This window comes from Trachemys scripta, chromosome 2, assembly GCF_013100865.1.
Source record: "Trachemys scripta elegans isolate TJP31775 chromosome 2, CAS_Tse_1.0, whole genome shotgun sequence".
NCBI lineage: Eukaryota > Metazoa > Chordata > Testudines > Emydidae > Trachemys > Trachemys scripta.
Genome location: NC_048299.1, coordinates 87,432,944 through 87,455,104, shown reverse-complemented (window position 1 = coordinate 87,455,104; position 22,161 = coordinate 87,432,944). Strand labels below are relative to the sequence as shown.

The window sequence follows — 22,161 nt, the reverse complement described above, 5'->3', positions numbered from 1 at the left end:
CCTGTAAGGTGTTTCAGTCTGAACACTTAAATACCAAGGCATCCAAGAATCCTAGTTACTTTTAAAAATCTTGCCCATTGAACCTAATCTAAGCTGCTCTACAGGTTGGACCTGCTATAAGGAGGAGAAGTTCATAGATTAGTAGCACTGCAAAAAACATACAAACAGTATCAATATTTTTAAGTAAAACCAAAGAGAATTGAAACATCACAATCACAGAATACAAAAAAAAAAATTGCTAAATAAGTGGACACCTTATATTATAATATAAAGACAGTAAATATTCATTGCCACATATCTGGCATGATACTGGGTTGAAGTGGATCACATCACAAGACTAAGTCAGTTTATCTCTTGCAAAAGGTATTTGAAGGGTCATCATTACCAAGTTTAGGACTAGGTAGGGATGGTGGGGGGGGGGAAGAGAAAGAAAGACAGAGGGGAATATATTTTATAAATATAAAAAGAGTTAATCGAACCAAGTTTGGTTCAGATTTAAATAGTCCCAAATGGTGCATTGTAGCATTGAAAAACCACCACCACCATAATGGAAGACTGATTAGAAACAAATCTAAACAGAAGTGAAAACAGATACCGTATATTCATTGCCTAAACTGAGAGAAATGCCAAAAGAGTACATGAATGGCATAAAGAGTTGAAAAGTAAGTTGGAGTTTAAAAATTAGTCACTTTTCATAAAATGGGAATACCAAATTAAAGGTTTCTTTTTAATCTATTATTTATAACTAGATGGCATAGCTTTAAAATAAAATATGAAGGACAAATACAAGTAGAAAAACATCTATTAGTATTTTGGGGTCACTAGGCAATTTTATGTACTATCTATGCTAATACAATTATAGACTATATCTCAAAACAGTCCATATTAAATTAAGGCCTGCATGTGACTGACTGTTGAATTTTAATGGCATGTTTGTATTTAATATATAATATTTAAATCAAAAGAGATAGGATTAAAGCTGGAGGCATAACTTTACTGGGAAGTACATGGCTATCTAAATTAATTCCTTATTGACATTGTTAAAATAACTATGTTCCCCATTTTTAATCACACAGACCTAAAAACAGTGGGGAATGAAAATAGCAGGCAACATAATGAGGACTTGGAAAAAGGTCAAACATTTTGACAACTGCACAGTGTCTATGGGATTCTCTCCCTCTTAGACCATTTGTCCCAAATGTCCAGGGGATCTGCAGGCTCTTCAAAGCATTTGGGATGAAAATACAGAGGTCCCTGGCACCATTGTGATGTTACAGTGAGAGAACAAGCCATCATAGGAATGCAAGCAGGATCATGCTGCATAAGGATCTGTCTGAATAGGAAAACACCAAGAAAAAGACTAGTGATGCAGGAAACGATGCTAGCGATTCAGCAGATGGCGCTCTTCTCCAAGTCAGTACCGTATCAATTCCCCAGCATGATACTGGGTACACTGTGGTGTTGAAGCGAGGTGCCATCTATCTGAGGAGACATATAACTGAAGTCTGTCACTGGTGGTCATTTGAGATCCCTGTCACAAGATTAGGAATACTGCCCCAATGTCCTGGCCTGATTCCAATTCAGGTAATTCCATGCTGTCTGTTGTAGCCAAATTTCCACTACAGTTAGGGCTATTAGATTTTCGAAGTGAATAATCAGGACACCTGTTTCTGCTCACTCCCTGTGCTTCAATCTGCTCACTCTTTTCTCTTCCCTCCCTCCCTTCCTTTCTCCCTGCTACCTGCCCATCAAACCATGTGCTGCACTTGTTCATTCCCAATCTTTTGTCACCCCTGAAACATGCTCACTTCCATGCCCCTGCAGGATTGCTAATCCCCAGTATTCCAAAATTGAGCCAGACCCAAAACGCATGAGACTGGCTTAAAACCACGTTGGGGTTTGTGTGTTTTTAAATCACCCGGGTTTTTGCCCTGGCTTCTGATTCAGGAGCTTTTAGGAAGGAAGCTGTTCCAACCCTAGTATGTCTCTGATTCTTCAATGGACACATGCTGTGAGTGTCCAACCATGAGTGCAATGAGAGACACACCACATTCTCTGCCCTAGCCCATGGGAGTGGGGGAAGCTGTCATTCTGCCCCACTCCATCCAACTCAGCTTCCATTCTCCTGCCCACTTCCCCCATCTCTCATTTCCTCCCTGTCTCTGGTCCTGTCCCACCTGTTCTTTGCTAGTCTCACATTCTTTCCTCCTGCCATGGTCTCTTAAATTCATCTGTCCCCCCTCCCCCCGCTTCCTTTGCAATCTCATCTCTTTCCATCCTCCCACTCTACACTCCATATTACCATGAACCTATATCCTACCCCCAATCCTCATTTCTTGCCTTCAGTTCCACCTCCTCACCCCCCACCCCCTCACTCAGGGCCAGCTCCAGGCACCAGCTTACTAAGTAGGTGCTTGGGGCGGCCACTTCGGAGAGGGGCAGCACGTCCAGCTGTTCGGCGGCAATTCGGTGGTCGGTCCCTCACTCCTGCTCGGAGCGAAGGACCTCCCGTCGAATTGCCGCCGCAGATCGCGATCGCGGCTTTTTTGTTTGGTTGGGGTTTTTTTGTTTTTGTTTGGCTGCTTGGGCGGCCAAAACCCTGGAGCCGGCCCTGTCCTCACTACACTCTTTTCTCCTTGTCCCCAGTCTATCTTTCTGCCCTTCATCCATTTTCAGCCCTTCTTAAGTCTCCTTCCCCCACTTCCCCTTGCACTAGTCTCCGTCTCTGCTGCCAACAGTCATGAGAACGAGAATCACAGTGTCACTTTCTTCTAATACTGAACAAGGAACTTTGTTAAAAGACGGGAAATAGTATTGTCCCTAAAGCTGCACTTACTCAGAGTCACTGCCGAGCTTCTGCCTAGAACCTTCCTTAGGCCCCTCGGGCCTGCCTTCCTGCTACAGATTTAAAGACATAGCATACCTATCCTCACATCCGCCCTACATAGCTGAGAAACCCATTTGTAAAGTGTATGTCTCATGCCCCTGTAGTGACAGGTCCACATTCAGGATGAATACCTGCTACTGCTGCCAGTAGAGGTTTGTGCTGGTGACCCAAAAGTCAAGTATTCCAAAGTCAGGAAATACCAACATTAAGGTTGCCCATGCAACATCAATTTGCCCCCCTGGTGCCTACGCATTATGATATGGTCTTAATTAACATGATCACTTACTATTTTTGAGTGCTTGACTTTGCAACTTTAATGGTCTTAACACAGGCTATTTTTTGATGTAGTATATAGCAAGGTTGACAGTGACCAGAAAACATTAGTTTTAAAGTTTCAGTACTGTGGAGGAGTTTGCACTAGCCCCGCTTTCTTTACCTATTCTCTGCATAGAGAATTTCAATCTCTTGCACTGTCATTCAAGTCCTACGAGATACATAGATCAAAAATATTTAATTTCTCTCAAGGGGGAAATATACAAGTTGCCCACAAGAGTCTTAAAATCCATCGGGCTACTTATGATTTATTTAGTAAATGTTTGCAGCCCTCCCATATCCCCTACCCAGGTGAGGGTCGGTATCAAACCTGAATTAGCTAAATAGCAGTACATAGCATCAGTAGGCCAGTTCCATGGTCAAGTCTTGTGAAAGGACACTGAATCTGATGTTATTTTTCAGAGTGATGATATGCTTGATTGATTAACATTAGATCTTTATCTAGGCATGATTCATCCCTAGCCACTGATCACTCAACCAGCTTGATAAAACCCATCTCTAGGACAGAATTACCCATTTAATCATTCTCTGGCATTCACTCTTTTAGGCTATATTGGCCTGAGAGACCTTTCAGGAAACATTTTGCCCAGAGCCAGACCATTTAGAACACTGTGTTGTTAAATAAGTCACTGAAGTCATCTGACCAATTGACGTGTATTATACACACACTCCTAATTGTACAAGCTGGTAACCAGTACGCAACACAGGTTGTTGGTACACAGCATAGGCCAGATCCTGAAGTCAACAGGACAAGGCAGCTGAAGAAATCAAGGAGGATTTAATCCTGTGTGTTCTAAGATGTCTGTCAATTCGGGTATGTGGTGGGAAGAAGGAGATGAAGAGAGAAACGATACTACAGAGAACTAAACACCTCACTAATTACAGTCTTGCCTAGTGAAATTCTTCTTAACTATGATCTGAAGCTGGGTATAAACTAGGTTCCCAAAACAATAGACACACCCTAAAGTGGAACCAAAAGGAAAATACTAGTGTCTATCACACAGCAAACTTGACTACAAAGATAGTCAGACAACTTTACTGGGCCCCTATATAAATGTTGGTGGCAGATAGAATTAACTGAGGTGAATAGCTCTAAGCTATAGCTATGCACATACCTTTACTCTAGGTGGGTCATTTTCATAGCTGCCTAAAAAATAAATAAATAAATAAATAAATCTTGCTTTCATTTGTTCAATTAAAAGTGAACAAAGATGTTGAGAATCTTGGTCTCACCCATACATGGATTGTGTTTCCTGAGGATGGAAGAAAACTGTAGACTAACTTAAGGATATGTCTTCACTACCCGCCGTATCGGCAGGTAGCAATCGATTTATCCGGGATCGATATATTGCGTCTCGTTAAGATGTGATATATCGATCCCCGAACGTGCTCACCGTTGACTCCGGAACTCCACCGGAGCGAGCGGCGGTAGCGCAGTTGACGGGGGAGCCACGGCCGTCGATCCCACGCCGTGTAGACCCCAGGTAATTCAATTGGAGATACTTCAACTACACTATTTGCATAGCTGATAGTTGCGTATCTTAGATCGATCCCCCCGCCCCTAGTGTAGACCAGCCCTTAGCTCTTACTCTGTATTTAGACTGGTGTGACTAATTCCATTCACTTTTAGTGGAGTCACTTGCTGGTGTAAATGCAGAGTGGCTCCAACGGAGCTACTCTAGATTTACATATATAGTAAGCAGCCTTGTCGGTTTTCACAACTTGCTCTGAGAATAGTGCCTCCTTTGAAAGGGTAAAACAGAGTCATATGAGCTGGTCACTTGGAAAGTACAGCATCTCAGACACTAACTGAATTAAAGTGTGTGGTTATAATGATTAACAAGTAGTGATAGGCTCCAACCAAACCCAGATCCACAAAACGCACCCTAAGGCTGGATGGGTTCAGAATCTACAACTGGCTCCAGATTTGAATGTCTTACCTGACCTGTGTGTCCCTAAGAGCTCAAACACTCCCCCTTCCCCCTCCATATCTAAACATCCTGAATAGGTGTTGGGGTGTGTTCAAAATCCAGATCTTTATTCAAGTTTGTAGCTTGGATCTTTCTGTAATATCAAGTGGCTTGTAAAGATGGCACCATGTTCCAGCCCCTCTCTGCACTGGCTGAATCCCATCTGCTTAGTTTGCTGTCAGGCCCAAGTTTGTGTTACTGTCAGCACTGGAGAACCAACATGGCTATGGAAAGGTGAGCTACTTTTGCTTCTGACTTAGGGGCGCACACACAAAAATTGCCTGCTACGTTTTGCTTCTCTCCTCTGAGTTGCTGGTGAAGACGAATGCAACAGGAAGGAGCACAATGTGAGTTGGAGACAGCCGGCTGCATTTGCAGGGTTTGGTTTGGCTTGGAAGCGGAGTAAACACGATGGAGACGCTATCGAGAGGAGAACTACATGAGAGCAAGCTGTCAGAGTATTGGAAAGCAAAACATCCCAAGGCCCCCACTCCAAACAAAAGTTATTAATGCACCCCCATCCTCTTCAGAGAGGACCATGTACAACAAACTTAGCAAACTTCCCTTAATGGTTGCTACAGTCCCTTGTGCAGAGGGCAAGCAAGAGGCCTATGCACCATTTATATCTCCATAAGTCCCAATGGGATATAATAGAATATCAGGGTTGGAAGGAACCTCAGGAGATCATCTAGTCCAACCCCCTGCTCAAAGCAGGACCAATCCCCAGACAGATTTTTGCCCCAGATCCCAACATGGCCCCCTCAAGGATTGAACTCACAACCATGGGTTTAGCAGACCAATGCTCAAAGCACGGAGCTATCCCACCTGTGCCCTACATTTCCCCCTCACACAGAGGTGAAATTCATTACCGTACATAGCCAGGAATCAAAAGCATCTGGGCTGTTTCCTCCATGCTGTAGACTTCTCCTCCATGACAGCTCCTCTTTCTGCTTACAAACAGCTACTCTGCATGCAGTTTCCTGTCTTTCTCCTGGGGAACCTCACTGGCCTGCAGCCTGCAACCCTGCCTCACCAACCTTTCCTGGAGCGCCTATACAGCAGGAAGGCTAATGTTCAGCTACAGTTAACCTGCTCTGCCAGCAATCTCTGCACATTGTGACCCTAGAGATCCCCCCCAGGCCATTTTATAGCCACTTTTCTGATTGTACCCACTACAGTTTAAAGGCTGCCAGCTGGTATAAATCAACATAGCTCCATTGACTTCAGTGCCACTCCACTGATTCACACCAGCTGAGGATCTGGCCCATTTAACTTTTATTTCATTAGCTAAAAGGTAAATTCAGTCTCCAGCCATTTTTACAGGAGGAAAATATTAAGAACTAAAAAAAAGCAAGAAAAACTCTATGAATCTTTTTCTGCTGATAGGTTGTCCATATAGGCCTGGATTCTGCCACCCTTACTCATGTTGAGTAATACCTGACTCTGCAAGTGATCAGTTGATTTCAGTGGGATTGAGGAATTAGGTGCCACTCACCATGAGTAAAGATGCCAGAATCAGGTCCATGCAGCACTAGGCATTAGCAAACCTCTTGGATGCTATTCCAAACTCTGCTGGTCACTCACTTTGTGACTTTGGGCAAGTCACTGTGCCTCAGTTTCTCTGTATGTGTGAAAATGTGAATCAAAGGACAGATCTTTGTAAAATCCTCTGAGATCTATGGCCCCAATCCTGCAAACATTCATGCATGGATTTAAGAAGTCAATTGGATTACCCTTGTGCTGACAGTTTAGCATGTGCACAGGGTTTTCAGAACCGGGGTGTCTATGAACGGAAGGTGCGATATAACTGCAAACTATGTATTAAATCTTTTGCTTTGTGAAACATTTAGGAAAGGGTTACACTACAGTATGTTTCATGTTTAACAATACATTTCCCCCTTAACTTGAAAGCTAATAGAAGAGTCTGTAACAAACATTAAGAATACTTCATGAAGTAATCTTCTATTTGCTATTCAAAGTTCATTTTTCTGAGTAGGGTTTATTTTCTCTCCAACCTTAAACCAACAGTGTAATTGAATTGGGTGTGTTTGAGCTGTACCCATTAGCTAAAACTGGAAAGGGAGAGTGAACAACAAAATTTCTTCTCAGAACCTGGCCAGCCTGTTGCAAATTCTCTTTAGACAAAGAGCTTGGTTCTGACTTCACTTACCCTGACATACCTCTCACGGTCTTCAGTGGAGTTAACCCAGGCTTTAGAGTGGTGTGCGTTCAGAATCAGGTCCGAAGAGGTTTATTTTATTCCCGTTTCCTTTTTTTTTTTATTTAAGAAAATCTGTTCAAAATAATTGTTTCTGCAAAATAACAATGTGTATGTGCGAGTGATATCACTTTACTACTAACTAAGTGTTCAGACATTATTTGCAAAAGCCAGTACAATGAAAGTGGTGTGGGGAGATTAATGTATTTTGCTTTTAAGCACTCACTTATAATAACCCACTCAGATAGAAAGCTGTGATTTATTTTTTCTCCATATCACAAGGTTATAAACCTTTTCTTGTCATGAATCGTGAAAATGTGCTGGATCATCTGTTAGAGCCTAGAACAGAGTGCACCTTAGCAGGCCATTTGGCAGGGCTATGGCTCCTTTCAAACTCAACACATTCCTTCGGTAAATGCTGATTTGCTCTTTCATATCCTGGTTGGCTTTATGTCTCTTGCTTTTCAATAATTACTTTGAGAATTGTGTATATGTGCAAATGTAGTGCTTGGCTCCAGCCACTGGATTGACAGTCCTCTCGCCACAGGACAGACAAGGGAAACAAACTTCCTCCAGCACTGCCCCACACTTCACACCATGTTCAAGAAAGGGAAATGATTAAATGAGATATATCTGGACAATCCTAACACAGTGGTGGCCTTTGGCATTGGTGCACCTCAGTCCCTCCTGTTCTCTGCCTGTGTGGCCCATAACAGTCCAGTCTCCAGTGGGCTGTAATACTTTGGTCTAATTTCAGTTGTTGGGTTTAGTGTGTGGGTTCTGAGTGGTATTAGTGGCCTGTGATATACAGGAGGTCAGATAAGATGAGCTTGTGGTCTCTTCTGGCCTTAAACTTCATGACTCTAGGACTGTATTCCCTCTGTTTTCAGGAAAGGAAAAGTTGGGGCTTGCCTACCTGATGTGGTAGTGCATATCAGTGGGATGTGAATTCCAATGTGCACCAAAGTGTCACATACTAATGGCCTGTGTAGACCCTGCTGGTGTGCACTAAAAGTTCTCTTGTGCACGTTAATTTAGTCCTGGTTGATGATGTTGGTTAGCATTAGAATTCACACCCCACTGACATGCACCACTGCACTGTGGAGACAGCTGTTTGTTAAAAATGCTAACTCATGGATAAATATCATGGGCTGGATTGTCCCCAAGACCACCGCAAATTCTCTGCTCAGCCACACCAGGGTTACTCAGATTACAGCTCCATCTGCAGGGTGGGAAGCAGGGGCTGCTCCGCCAATATTTCACCCTGTGAGCAAGGAGGCAGAGAGGAGCAGCAACTTTGGCTCCGCCCACTCACTGCCAGCTTGAGTAGCTGGCTGGGTGCACGGGGGGAGTAAGTTGGATTCTGAAAAAGGATGAAGTAAATTACTCTCCACCTTCAAGAGCAAGGGGAGAACTGGGGAATAGGTTTGAGTCCTTCGATCTCGGAGAGGCAAACTAGCCCTATATAATCCTCAGTTCAGATCATGTATTGGTCGGAAAGAAATGTTACGTCATGGCAGTTTTTGCAAGGGTTAAACAAATCACTGACAGTTTCCAAGGTGTGTCTCTTTTCTCTTTTTATGGTCTCCATTATTGCTTCACTTTACAAGGAATCAATTAAAAACGTCAACAACAACAAAAGCCCTGTTCTGCTGGGTTTTAACAGAGATAATGTGCCGTAGTAAAAGTGCATTTTATTTTCTGTATGATTCTCCTCCAAGTCTCCAGGCGTGAAAGCGTCCATTGCGTCCATAAAAAGTTACAAATCGCTCTGCTGCAGTGAGATACCCTAAAACACCCCCGAGGGACACCGGGAGGGTTGGGGGAAAGGGGGAGGGGAGAGACGTCATCAGAAGCAGAGGCTGATGCTTTCTAAATGGGGGGGGAGGCAGTTCTGCTTCACAGTTGAGCCTCAAGCAACGGGATCTTCTGACTGGGCCCTGCCATGCCCTAGTTCATCATCGTTCATGTTTAATGTTTGAGTCACTGCGTTCCACGGTCACCCCGTTTCCATTTCGGGTCACCTCTTTTCTGTTCCAGTCCTTTTCCATGTAAAATTCAGCTAATACAGGGCAGTGTTCTGAAGCCACTCCTCCCCAGGACCAGTTATCAGGGATCCATATATTTGTAAGGCCTTCTCTCACAACAGCCCAGTGACCTGCGTGAAAAACAATTGCAGAGACAAAGATTAGTATGGAAAGGGGCCAGAGGAAAGAAGCTTAATTCACATAAGACCTAGGGCCCAATTCTGCAAACACTTATGCACATGAGGAATCTCACTCCAACTGACATCAATGGGGCTGCTGCTGAGGTAACACTATCCATGGGTGAGTCAAGATGCCAGTCTAGAAGGGGTCATATAAAGAAAGTGATTTCAAACATTGTTTCCGCTGGTAGAGACATTTTACCTGTGAAGATCTTTTTCAAGCTTCGACTGATCCAGATGTTATCCAATGACTTAGATCCCTGAGGATTCTTTGTGCTGATGTTTGTAAATGTATTTGCAGGGACTAGGTGATGGAACTTTTCTTTTCTCAAAAGATCGAGGTCACTGCTGTCTGGGGCTTGGTTAAAATCTCCTAAAATGATCACATCTTTTTCTCCTAGAAAAATTAAAAGGACAAGAAAAGAATGGAGAAACAAAATCAGTGATTAAATATGGGATGTGGGAAAAGAAATACAATTACTGAGTAGCGATGCTGAATTTACTTTGCATAGGGCTGTTCGTTTTTTTAACATGACATGATATGGTTAAAAATCTTCTATTGTGAACAAACACATTACCTTACTTATCTTACTAATAGCCACTCGGGTTATTACAATTCATAAAAAGAATCTGGAAATCCAATATACATTGCGCAATTTATGCTGCTTGTTTTCTTTTTGAATTTCCCTCATCACAACTATGTCTGGGGAACTATCCATTTGTACACAATGACAGACTGACCCTACCACCACGTGGTGGTATATCTGATCTTGTAGATCTTAGGAATTTTAGGCGTTGTAAAAGGTGGGAGGGTTTTGTTCGCTTGTTTGTTGTTTTGTTTTAAACAAGATCTACATTTTGGGCCAAATATGCCCTGATGCTGTCCTTTTACAGTTTTGCCACTAAGATATTTTTGTGAAAATACAAAGAAGGGTGTGTCTTCCTCAAGGATGGATCACTGCCAGAAAAACACGAGAATGCAGGACACTCATTCTAAAATTGTAGATTTAAGAAATTTTAAAAAACCACCAAGTCTAGCAGCCTGTGAGCCTGGTGGCAGAAGCAGCAGTCATGGCCCCTTGCAATTCACAATCCAGGACTCTATAAATCTATAGAAGAAATGAAACTTGTATTTATTTGCCTATGTGATTCAATGGATTTTGTGGAACTTTGAGATGCTTCAGAGTTTGTCTAAGGTTGAGATTTTGAAAGGAACTAAGGATGTTATGCGCTCAACTTCTTTAGGCTCCTTTAAAAAATCTCACCTTAAATATATGTGGAAAATTGTCTAGATTCCAAATATTTTATTTTTAAACCTCATCGCCATTCCTGAAATATCCTGCTGCTTTGACACAAGTGTCGCTCCAAGGCTATCACTGAAGATATCCTTGATGTATGATAATGTAAGAAGAGAATCAGTCTCTAGATATTTGTGTCTCTTCCATTCCTTAATAAAAGACTCTTCTGGTACCTAACTCAGACCACTCCCAGGGCTGTGGTGATGACCTCAATGATGCTGGTATCCAACCAAAGAAGTCACTGCATTATAAGCTGATAAATGACTATGAGTAAACTGCTAAAAAGGACACAAGTGTGCTAAAACAGCCTAAAATTTGACCTCAGAAAATCTGGTGGAGAATACTGTATGGATTATAAATATCTGTGTGTTTGTTAAAATTTGCCACTCTTTGAGAATGAGTTTACTTCAAATATCTGCTATTGATGTACCATCCTACAACTATTGTCACAGACCAGATCAGCTAGGTCCAGATAGTGAGTGGCCTGCTCCCTGACTAACTTCACTGCTAGGCAACCAGTGAGCCTATTGTACTGCCTTGGGATTGACAGAGTGGCCACATCCCCGACTGGCTGCTGGTTTAGCAACCCTACTTATAAGCCTGCTCAATGTGCACCACGTCTGCAGCTGTGCTTGCCCTTGTTCCAGCCCCTGCTCCCCTCTGGCTTCAATCCCAGGCTCTGTCTCTGGCTTACTGCTCTGATTGACCCTCTGGTTCTGGATTCGGCTTCAGTCTCTCTGGTACTAGTCCTTGGCTCTGCCTCTCGCTTACAAATTCTGGTTTACCCTCAGGCTCTAGCATTTGGCTTCTGTCCCTCCTGTACTGACCCTCGGCTTGTTTCCTGGACCGTGCCCACCCTAGATCTAGCTCTAACCAGTAGCTGAACTCTCCCCTAGGTCTGAAGGCCCCTGGTCTAATTGGTTACAATTATGTTCTGTTGCTGTAGAGGCAGTCAGCCAGCAGAGGGAGCTTAAGTTAAACAACAAACCCAGTTCATCTCCTCCCTGCTATCTTTTTGCTTATTGGACCAACTTCTGTGGGTGAGAGAGACAAGCATTTGACAAGCTCTCTCACCAACAGATGTTGGTCCAGTATAAAATACTGCCTCCCTCACCTTGTCTCTCTAATATCCTGGGACTGACACAGCTACAACTACACTGCATTCATCTTTTTGCTTATGCTTTAGAAGGGGAAAAGATACCCCATTGCAAAACCAAGCTGCCCCATAAGAAACAGAGGGTGGTAGGACCAATCTTTACCTGATTAAAAATAATGAAACAGAGAAACCACCATTATTTTCAATCTTCTAAGAGTATCACAAACCACATGATATTTAGTAATTACTCTGCAGAGTGTTTGTGACAGTGGCTCCACCTTTTAAAATAAAAAATCATGCTATTTTCAGCTCCATTAGAATTACGAGGAAAATCAATGCCTGCTTGATGGATAAGGTCAGAATCACTCTGGAAGTAATCGGTTTACTTTCATGCTTCTAACTCATTACTACAAATAGAAAACACCATTTTAACAGCTTATAAAACGAATGCTTGAAGGCATCCTTTTAAAAGGTATTATTCCCACCCTGCAGCCTATATCCAATCTAGTCGGGTACCATCTTTCGTGCACTAAGATGCACAGGATGGTATCCATCAGTCCTGAGTTTCGCATGTCTGTCCCGCAACCAACTAAGATCCCAGTCTTGGTAAGAGCAGGGAAATGAATCAGATCACATTGGGTCAAGATGTTACAGTGTTGCAGCGAAGTAGGTGGCAGAGCATGCTAATTACCTCTAATCACTGGACCATCCTTCCCCTTTTTAGAGAGGAAGAACAGAGCCACCAAAAGCACCTCTCTCCAGCCTCATATTAGGTCTACAATTACTCTTGGGCAAGGATATCAAAAACTGCTGAAATAGCTAAAAGAATCCACATGGAGATGCAGCCTTTGGCCAAAGTCACTGGCCAAGAAAACTAACGCAATCACAACATCCCTGCTGGAAAATAGACTGAAAAGGAGCACAAGGATCCCAGAGGCATCTTGCTGCAACTTTCCCAATCACTCTCTTCAAGAAAAGAAGTTTTGAGACAGAGCCATAATTGGCAAGATTGCTATTGTCCAGTGATGGCTTCCTGAGCAAAAGGCTAACAACTCAGTTGAGAAAGTCTAGTACGTTTTTTTCTCCCCAAAAGGAAGTATTAGTAATCTTCATAAAAAATGGACTCCAAACAGTCCCTCACCAGTCCACTTTTCACTATTTGTGAGTAACAAAGGTCCCTCTCACAAGGCAGAGCCTTGCGCTTCCAGAATCTCAGCTGGCAAGATCAGGTGGCACTTAGCTTTGAGATGATGGCATGCTTGTCCAGTCTTCTGGGTTCTCATGTTACCATAGCCAGAATCATCCAGATCAAAGTGATCTTAATTAAATAGATGGAAAAGTCTTCCTAGTGAGAAAGATTCCACTATGTTCTGGTTCCAAACAGAGACAAAGCAGATTCATTAAGCTGTCCACTACTCGGAATGGTATCCCTGATCTATACTTGGTTGACTTTATGGCAGTGGAGAAGAACACTTTCTTAGCCTACCTGACAGCCACAGTATTGAAATGCAAAAAACCTCTGTACATTGCAGTTTCAGGACAAGAAGACCCTTATCAATACTCTACTCCCTTCCCCAATCTCTTTATTTGATCATCTGTATACCAAAGTGATTAATGAAGGCATGTCTAGATCCCTTGGAATGATAGTCAAAGAAAGATAAATCACCATCTCCTACTAGGTAATAAGCAGTGTTGAACACTGTTTTCTCTCAGAGAATTGTGAAGCCCTCATTTCCTTTCAGCAGTCTCACAGGGCCTGATTCAAAGTCCACCTAGCTCAATGGTAATCTTTCCATTGACTTCAGTGAGCTTTGAATCAGTCCCCTAGCAATGAAATAGAATTTCCACCATTTGCTAGGGTAAGACCTGACCTCATCTTGAAGGGAGTGATGGCCTGATCATGAGAAGGGCATGACACGGAGCAGGGAACCTATGGGGAGGTTCCAGAAAGAAGGACTCTCCCAGAACCTCAAAGATCTGTCTAAACTGGGTGCCCAATACATGGACAGCCTGTGGGGGCTTGGCCAGCAAGGGAGAGGGGGAGTTACTGGGCATGGAGCCTGACTGACATATTAGGACAACCAACTGCTGGCCCAGGATGGCTTGTATATGGGTGGGACCACGCAGACCTGTGCATTGAACCCAGACAGGCAAAGTGTTTGAGAGGAAAAAAAGGAGTTGGCTGCATGGGGTCAGCTCCTAACAGCTGTAGGAGAGACAGCCTCTCAATCACTCCTGGAGGGAAGAGCACAAAGAATCCAGGGCTCACTGGTCTAAGACCATAGGGTCACTGATGAGGGAGGAACAAGGAGACTCTATTGCTCTTGAGGACCCAAGGTGCTCCATGAGGGAGCTATGCTTAATAACTAGCTTCCTCCAATGTACAGGTACCACTTCACATGTGTGCAAGACAACAAACCTGCCATTTGTTCACAAAAGGAGTCTGAAAGCAGAAAAGTTTTCCTTAAAGTCCCACTTTACTTCATTTTAACTCATAAACTAAGTGACAGACTTGAGTATCCTGGTGAAATCCTGTCTTTACTATCCACATATTATAGCCTGATTAAGGAAGAAAGTTACGCACATGCTCTATTTCAAGTACATGAGTCATCTCATTGACTTCAGTGAGACTGAATTCAGCCCGGTTTAGGCTCAAAGTTATGCCTCTGCTTAAATTCCTTCTCGAATGAGGACCTGTGTGCTGTATGTTTGGAGAAGATACGTGGCAGTCTTCACACGAGACAAAGAGTCTGAATTCCTGCTTTAGGTGAAAAACTGAACGCAACCCAACAGTACCATGCCTCTGTAATGCTCCAGACCAGAAGGACCATTGGTCTGATACAGCATAGCCATTCTTATATTAAACCCTGGTTAAAATAAGTGAAAACAGAACTAAACTGAAACTCTAAAGAAGTAGACCTAAATTCAGACCCAGCGTAAGTGGGTGCAACTCTATTGGCTTCAATAAAGCTGTATCTTGTTTTGCCAGGTTTGAATTTGACCCATATGGGTTACATAAATGATCCTTTTTTTTTTTTTTAAAGAATCCTTTCAAATTTCAAGTTACGTGAACAAATACATAACACAGTACGATTTAAAAACAGCCTTGTCTGACATCTTGCAGCTCAAAGGAAAATGAGAGTGTGCATAAAAACTACCCACACCTCTCCTGGAATAGGAGATTGGTATTGATTCTGAACTCAAGTGACTGACCTTGCAAAACTGGGCCAAACTGAAAATCATCACATACGTAACCTTGTAACTGTTTGGTCTTTGCTAAACAGCAAACAACATGCTCACTTTCCCTGTCCCTATGAGGAGCCCTAATATCAAAAACAATAAGTACTGGAAAATAACTGCTTAGCCTCATAAGAAACTGTTTGAGCCCAACCTGCAAGTACCCAGACAGGAAGCAGGCAGGTTATCAGAAGTGGGACAGAGTCAAGCTTCTCTTTATTAAATTACACATTCAGTGCCAAAATCTACTCTGATTTACATGCTGTCAGTGGAATTACTGTATATACTCGATCATAAGCCGGTTCCTTTATAAGCTGACTCCCCAAGATGGATAAGCAATAATGGAAAATTTTTATAACCTGTTCATAAGCCAACCCTATAATTCAGGGGTCAGCAAACTTTGGCACCTGGGCCATCAGGATAAGCTGCTGGTGGGCCGAGATGGTTTGTTTACCTCGAGCGTCTGCAGGCACGGAGGTAAACCTAAGTAAACAAAGTGTCCCGGTGTGCCAGCTGCTTACCTTGATGGGCTGGGACAGCAACTGGTGGGGAAATTTTTTGGGGGGGAGAAGCTAGGAGTAAGGGGAGTAACCCCTGTGACCACCCCCCACATGACCCCGAGCCCAGGACCCCCACACTCTCCCCATCCCACCTTATCTGGGGAGGGCCAGGGGAGGATATCTCTGTCCTGGCTGGAGCTGCTCCGGCAGGCCGGGCAACGTGGCCGCAGCCTGCTCCGGCAGGCCAGACCAGGCAGTGCGGCTGCAGTATGTTCCAGCGGGCTGGGCCAGGGCCGCAGCACGCTCCGGCGCCTGAGCGGCGCGGCCACAGCCTGCTCTGGGGGGCGGGGCCGAGCAGCACGGCTACAGCCTGCCAGCCCCGGAGCTGCAGTTGCTTCGGAGGCTGGGGGGAGAGCAGCGTGGCCAGAAGCGGAGAGACTCTGGCCCCACCTCTTTCCTTCTGTCTCTGCTTGCTGTGCTGCCTCTCCTTGTTCCCTCTGTTGGGGGAGGAGCTGTGTCCCAACTCTCCCTCTCTATACCCGTTCATAAGCCGACCCCCTTCTCTGGTGCTTCCCTTTTTTACTAAAAAAATTCGGCTTCTGAACGAGTATATACGGAACTCTGAATTTACAACAATTTAGGATTTGGCCTTCTTCTTCTTCTTTTTAAATGTGCATCAAATGATTTGAGAGATGCACTGTTTTTTTCCAAAGTAGTTATAAAAATACTCTGAAGTAAATGTATACAACAATTTCTGCGTGAAAAATCACCAGTCCTGATTCTGATCTCACATAAGCCCCATTTCAGCAAAGCACTTTAGCATGTGTTTAACTTTAAGCATGTGAGTATTCCATTGACATCAATAGTGCTTTGCTGAACTAACAATCAGGAATAATTCCATATAAATCAATGGCAAACTAGTGTCAAGTGAATCAGGCCCCACGTTAATTACTGTTAATTGTTAAGGATCAACAATGTGCCCAGCACAATAAGGTAGTCCTTGTACCAAGGAGCTTATGCCTTAAAAGTCAGACAAAAAACAGAGAAAAAACACACTGAGAAACTCATGGGATGGAAATAGCTTAGAACTTTTAAACTGGATGGTGAGAATATAAAGTTGATGTGGCTGTTTGTGGACCTTAGTTTTAGATTATAGTAGTTATATTAGATAAGCTGACCTGTGTGCATCTCCTTGGATAAAAATAATGTCTAACCTTTCAGTGTTTCTTGCAGAGTCTGTGCAAAGGCTGCTAATTTGTGGCTATCATGATTCTTCTCTGTATTCTCTCCTGCTGAGGGTGACAGGGCCAGATGAAGGTTAACCAGTGTTAGATCATTCATTCCCACCTAAAAAGGAGCAAACAACATAGAGAAAGGATCAGGATGGTTCACAAAGGCATAAGCTTTTCATGCGGTCACTCACACTTAGAGCACATGTATTTAGCATTTGGGACTGGTCACCTGGATGGGGGTGTGATTTATTTTTTTCTTTTCTTTTAAAAGTATAGGGCAGACATTCTGCAGTTCTAGTTGCAATATAGTTCTATCCTTTCAAGCTGGGGATGCAAGTGGCTTTTCATAAGCTTCTTTACTTTGTGTATCAACACAACACACGTTACTACTGAAAATACACATAATGCCAACTTTGTTCAGTTATTACACATATTAATTATCCCATATTGTGACCAGTACTAAAATGTCACAGAGACCAAACAGGGAACACAACTCCTTGATGAAAACTGTTCATTGGTCTCTCTGCCCAGCGCACATGTACTTAGCAGCTGGTACTCAAATCACCATCTGGTGTGTGTAAAAAGCAAGCAGTAGTATCCCTAAATTTCCCTAATTTTGACCTTTTTTGTACATATTAGAAATCATTTCAAATATTATCAAATGCATCATAATCACAAACCATGATCCCTCTGTACCCCAGTTTATTGTACGTGAAGGCAGGTGCATCATGTTGACACTTGGTCTCCTATGTTCACACACATACAGGCACACAGACCAGAACCCCATTTCAGACAGACAACACTTCTAGAGTTTGTTGACACTTCTAAAGGGGCGGTCCCAGTGAAAGAGCTTAGAAACTTTGTGAGGTCTCACTGGTGGAACTGACTTTACATTTCTCCACCAAGGGAAAGATTTGAGCCTGACCCACCCCCTGCAGGCATCGGGGTAGCTCAGCCTGCAGATCTCAGGACTACTGGAGCCCCTGTGCTTCCGCATTGCTTCCCATACTCCTCCCAGAGTTTATGGCATAATTGCACTGATCCTGTGGTCATTTCTATTGGACCTGCCCCACGCTCAAAGGGGTTCATTTTGTGAAGGTGGAACAAGATTAGCATGGATTTATATCAACATTTCCCATGGAGTTTAAAGGGGACACTGCCACATCTGGAGCCCGCCCCATACCTTCCCTTCCTACCATGCATAGCCTGTGGAGTGGGAGTGGAGGGGCTCCCCCTGGGTTGATAAAGAAGTGGAGCATGGCATAGAGTCAGCATGCCCTATTCCACACCATCGTCTATGCTGCTGAGATCAGCTGATTGTTGTTACCCTCTGTCCATGGGAGCAGAAGGGCCTTCATTCTCACCTCTTCAGTACAGAGGAATAAGGCCTGCTAATGCCTTATCACAGTCAGAGTAAGCTGCTTTGCTTATGATACAACAGGTCAATGTATTGGCCTCCATTAAAGGCCAGGCAACTTTTAAGTCACTAGAAAGAAAATCTAAAGGAGCAACATTTCCTATCTAAAGCATTTTTACAGAAGCATAATTAAAAAGGCAAACTCAACACTATGCCACTACCTTGAAATGTGCAAGGTAAGGGTGAGGGTAGGCGTGTTTCCCATTGCCATTAGTGTGTGCGCTTTCCTGGGAGGAGGCATCCTTCAGTTCGATGCCAGCCGTCGTGTCCCAGAGGAAGCCAGAATATTCGACACCCTACAATTAAAAAGGGAAAAAGCTGGTAACAAAAGCTGAAACATTGTGACACAGTTCCCTTCATCATTCCACGACTCGCACAGAGGGCTACACTCAGCCCAATGCAGCCTGGAACATGTCACTCCCACCAGTGTCTCTGGTCCAAGTTCAATAATATCATCAACGGCAGCGTAAGCTGTTCAGAAAACACAAGACCCATGGCAATGCGGGGCAACTTGGGCTGATTTAGCATCCAGTGGAGGTGCAGAATGAGTTTAACTTACCACACAAGCCAGGCGAGGAGGAGGAGGAAGAGCAAAGCTACAAACAGTAGAATGTGAGAGTAAAACAGCTCCTCTACCCATTCACTTGAATTTATGCCCACAACACCCTAAAAAGAATGCTCCATGGCCAAATTCAGCAAGGTACTTCAGCCACAACTTCCACTGACCTCAACGAAAATTGCTTACACCAAGGGCTGAATTTACACAGCTTTGCACTACTTACAGCCACTTGTACCTGTCTTCTGGCCAACTGAGGCCCATATAACTTACAGCACTGCTACATTTAGTCAACAGTCTCTGAATGTAATAAACCTCCTCAACTATTCCACTGGTAATATGGCTGCATGCGGTATGGGTTGGTAGCAGTGGATATAGTAAGGGCAACTCTGAGATCGGTTCCCTGGGTATTCTAGGAGATGACTCTGATTTAGATATAGTATCTCCTGGAGCTCTTGCTGGGTCACTACTGTCTGTCTGTCTCTCTCACACGCACACACCCCTCTGGCTCTACCTGACCTTTTTTAATCACCTCCTTCCAAATGAATCCTAGCTAAAGCCAGTCGTAGAAATGACTTTCCATTCCCGGCTGCAATAAAAAAGCAGCATCCACTGTGCTATATTTCCACAGGCTTTGTAAGAAGACATTAGGATTAACTAAAATTCTTTGCTAGCTCAGTTAAAGACTGCTTCAAGCTTTAAAATAGTACCACAACTATTTCATCTGGCACAAGACTACTGTTCCATAACAATAAGTAAGATGAGGAGGGAAAAAACAGCTCTCCCATGTTCTCTCCATTCCCTGGCTCCAGACTACTTCATTACACTCCCAGGCAGAAATCAATATTTGGAGGGGCTGAGAAACCAAACGCAATGGAAGGTGCCTCTGTCAAATGAAAGGATTGTGTGGAACCATGGGTCTCCCCATCCACTATCCACTGTTTTGTATTATTAAACACTGTAAAATGTCTTGGGATGCAGTTTGTGCTAAAGATACCACACAACATGGCTAGACTATGTTATTGTATTGTGTGTGTGCAGAATGCTCAAATCTTTATATGCTCCTGAGCCACTAAATAAGCTAAGAGATAGGATGTATGTCTTGGCATAGCTAGTGGCTCAGTAGCATAGTCAGATTTGCATCTTGATAAAGCACATCAGCAGAAGTCAGCAGATACAATTTTTATTCCTAGTTTGGCCATAGACTTCTTCTGTGATTTGTGCAGGTCATTTAACTTCTCTGCACCTGTGAAACAGGGTTCTTAATGGTTATTAATCAATCAGTCCTCACTCAGTTAAAACTCCCATTGACTTCAGTGGGAGTTTGGCAGAAGTAAAAGCAGGGAAAAGACTTCTGAATTTGGCCCAGGAATACAGAAAGACAGTGAATATGTAATTTTTTGAAGGGTAACGGGGGGAACTCTATATTTTGTATTCGATTGGTCTAATTTTTAAGATGCTACAATAGATCCCAATGCCACAAAGGTGATCAGCATCCCATCGTAGGGATGGGAGTCCCATCAAAGCCAATGGGACTCTGTGCAGGAGCAAGGACCCTGCTTGTAGGTCCCTTAGCAGGATGGAGGCTCTAGAACATAATTCTTAGAAATTTTAAGTTGACGTAACTAATCCATTCTGAGCTAGATTTTAATGGTTCACAACACCAGTAAAAGTCAGAGACCTCCTTGACTCAATCACCAACTGCAAGGAGGGATAGCTCAGTGGTTTGAGCATTGGTCTGCTAAACCCGGGGTTGTGAGTCCAAGCCTTTGGTGGGCCATTTGGGAACTGGGGTAAAAATCTGTCTGGAGATTGGTCCTGCTTTGAGCAAGGGGTTGGACTAGATGACTTCCTGAGGTCCCTTCCAATTCTATGATCCTACGCATTATTAATTATAATTATTATAGCAGTGTCTGGAGTTCAGGATTCTATTGTGCTAGATGCACAAACAGTCAGAGGCTGGGGAAAAAGAGTAATTATTCCTTTCCCATCCCCAATCCCCATTTTACAGAAAGGGAGCTGAGGCATAGAAAGTAAGTCGCCTTCACCTGACCAAGGTCACAAAGGAAATCTCACAGAACTGGGAAATGAACCCAGTTGTCCTGAGTTGTAGCATAGTGTATTAACAAGACCATGTTTTCTCTCAGGTGCAGCTACATGTGTTCTTAAAACAAGCAAATGAATACTTGCATAACTCTTTGGTTTTCTATTTCCCACCCATCAAATGCTGTGGTGAATCTGGCAACAGAGAGTAGAAATGGCATTTTCCAACCAAGGAATAAAAATGCCTTGAAATGAATTAGCTCATTGTGCACCCAAATACGTACTGTCACGTATTCACATTAAAACTTAAACCGTAAGGCTGTCAATTAATTGCAGTTAACTCACACGATTAATTTTTTTGAGTTAATCACGATTAATGGCAGTTTTAATTGCACTGTTAAACAATGGACTACCAATTGAAATTTATTCAATATTTTAGGATGTTCTACATTTTCAAATATACTGATTTTTTTTGGTTACATAATTGCACTCAAAAACAAAACAATGTAAAACTTTGGAGCCTACAAGTCCACTCAGTCCTACTTCATGTTCAGCCAATCGCTAAGACAAACAAGTTTATTTACATTTACAGGAGACAATGCTGCCCGCCTCTTATTTATGTCAACTGAAAGTGGTAACAGGCACTCACATGGCACTTCTATAGCCAGCATTGCAAGGTATTTACATGCCAGATATGCTAAACAGTCATATGCTCCTTTATGCTTCGGCCACCATTCCAGAGGACATGCTTCCATACTGATGATGCTCATTAAAAAAATAATGCATTAATTAAATTTGTGACTGAACTCCTTGGGGGAGAATTGTATGTCTCTTGCTCTGTTTTAGCCGCATTCTGCCATACATTTCACGTTATGGCAGTCTGGGATGATGACCCAGACATGTTGTTCATTTTCAGAACATTTTCACTGCAGATTTGACGCAAAGAAGGTACCAATGTGAGATTTCTAAAGATAACTACAGCACTCGACCCAAGGTTTAAGAATCTGAAGTGCCTTCCAAAATCTGAGTGGTATGAGGTGTGGAGCATGCTTTCAGAAGTCTTGGAAGAGCAACACTATGAAGCAGAAACTACAGACCCCAAACCACCAGAAAAGAAAATCAACCTTCTGCTGGTGACATCTGACTCAGATGATGAAAATGAACATGT

At 43.2% G+C, this 22,161-nt stretch overlaps 1 protein-coding gene across 1 annotated transcript in view; it reads right to left on the bottom strand.

Moving 5' to 3' along the window:
• Window positions 1-8,970: 8,970 nt before the first annotated feature.
• EEPD1 (endonuclease/exonuclease/phosphatase family domain containing 1) overlaps window positions 8,971-22,161 on the bottom strand; it is an 84,816-nt gene continuing 71,625 nt past the window's right edge. The window contains exons 4-7 of the mRNA XM_034761200.1: window positions 18,556-18,690; window positions 16,960-17,092; window positions 9,817-10,011; window positions 8,971-9,566 (exon numbers count right to left, since the gene is read on the bottom strand). Of these exons, the coding sequence (XP_034617091.1) occupies window positions 9,367-9,566; window positions 9,817-10,011; window positions 16,960-17,092; window positions 18,556-18,690 (663 nt within the window). The 3' untranslated portion in view covers window positions 8,971-9,366. The remainder of the gene's footprint in view (window positions 9,567-9,816; window positions 10,012-16,959; window positions 17,093-18,555; window positions 18,691-22,161) is intronic.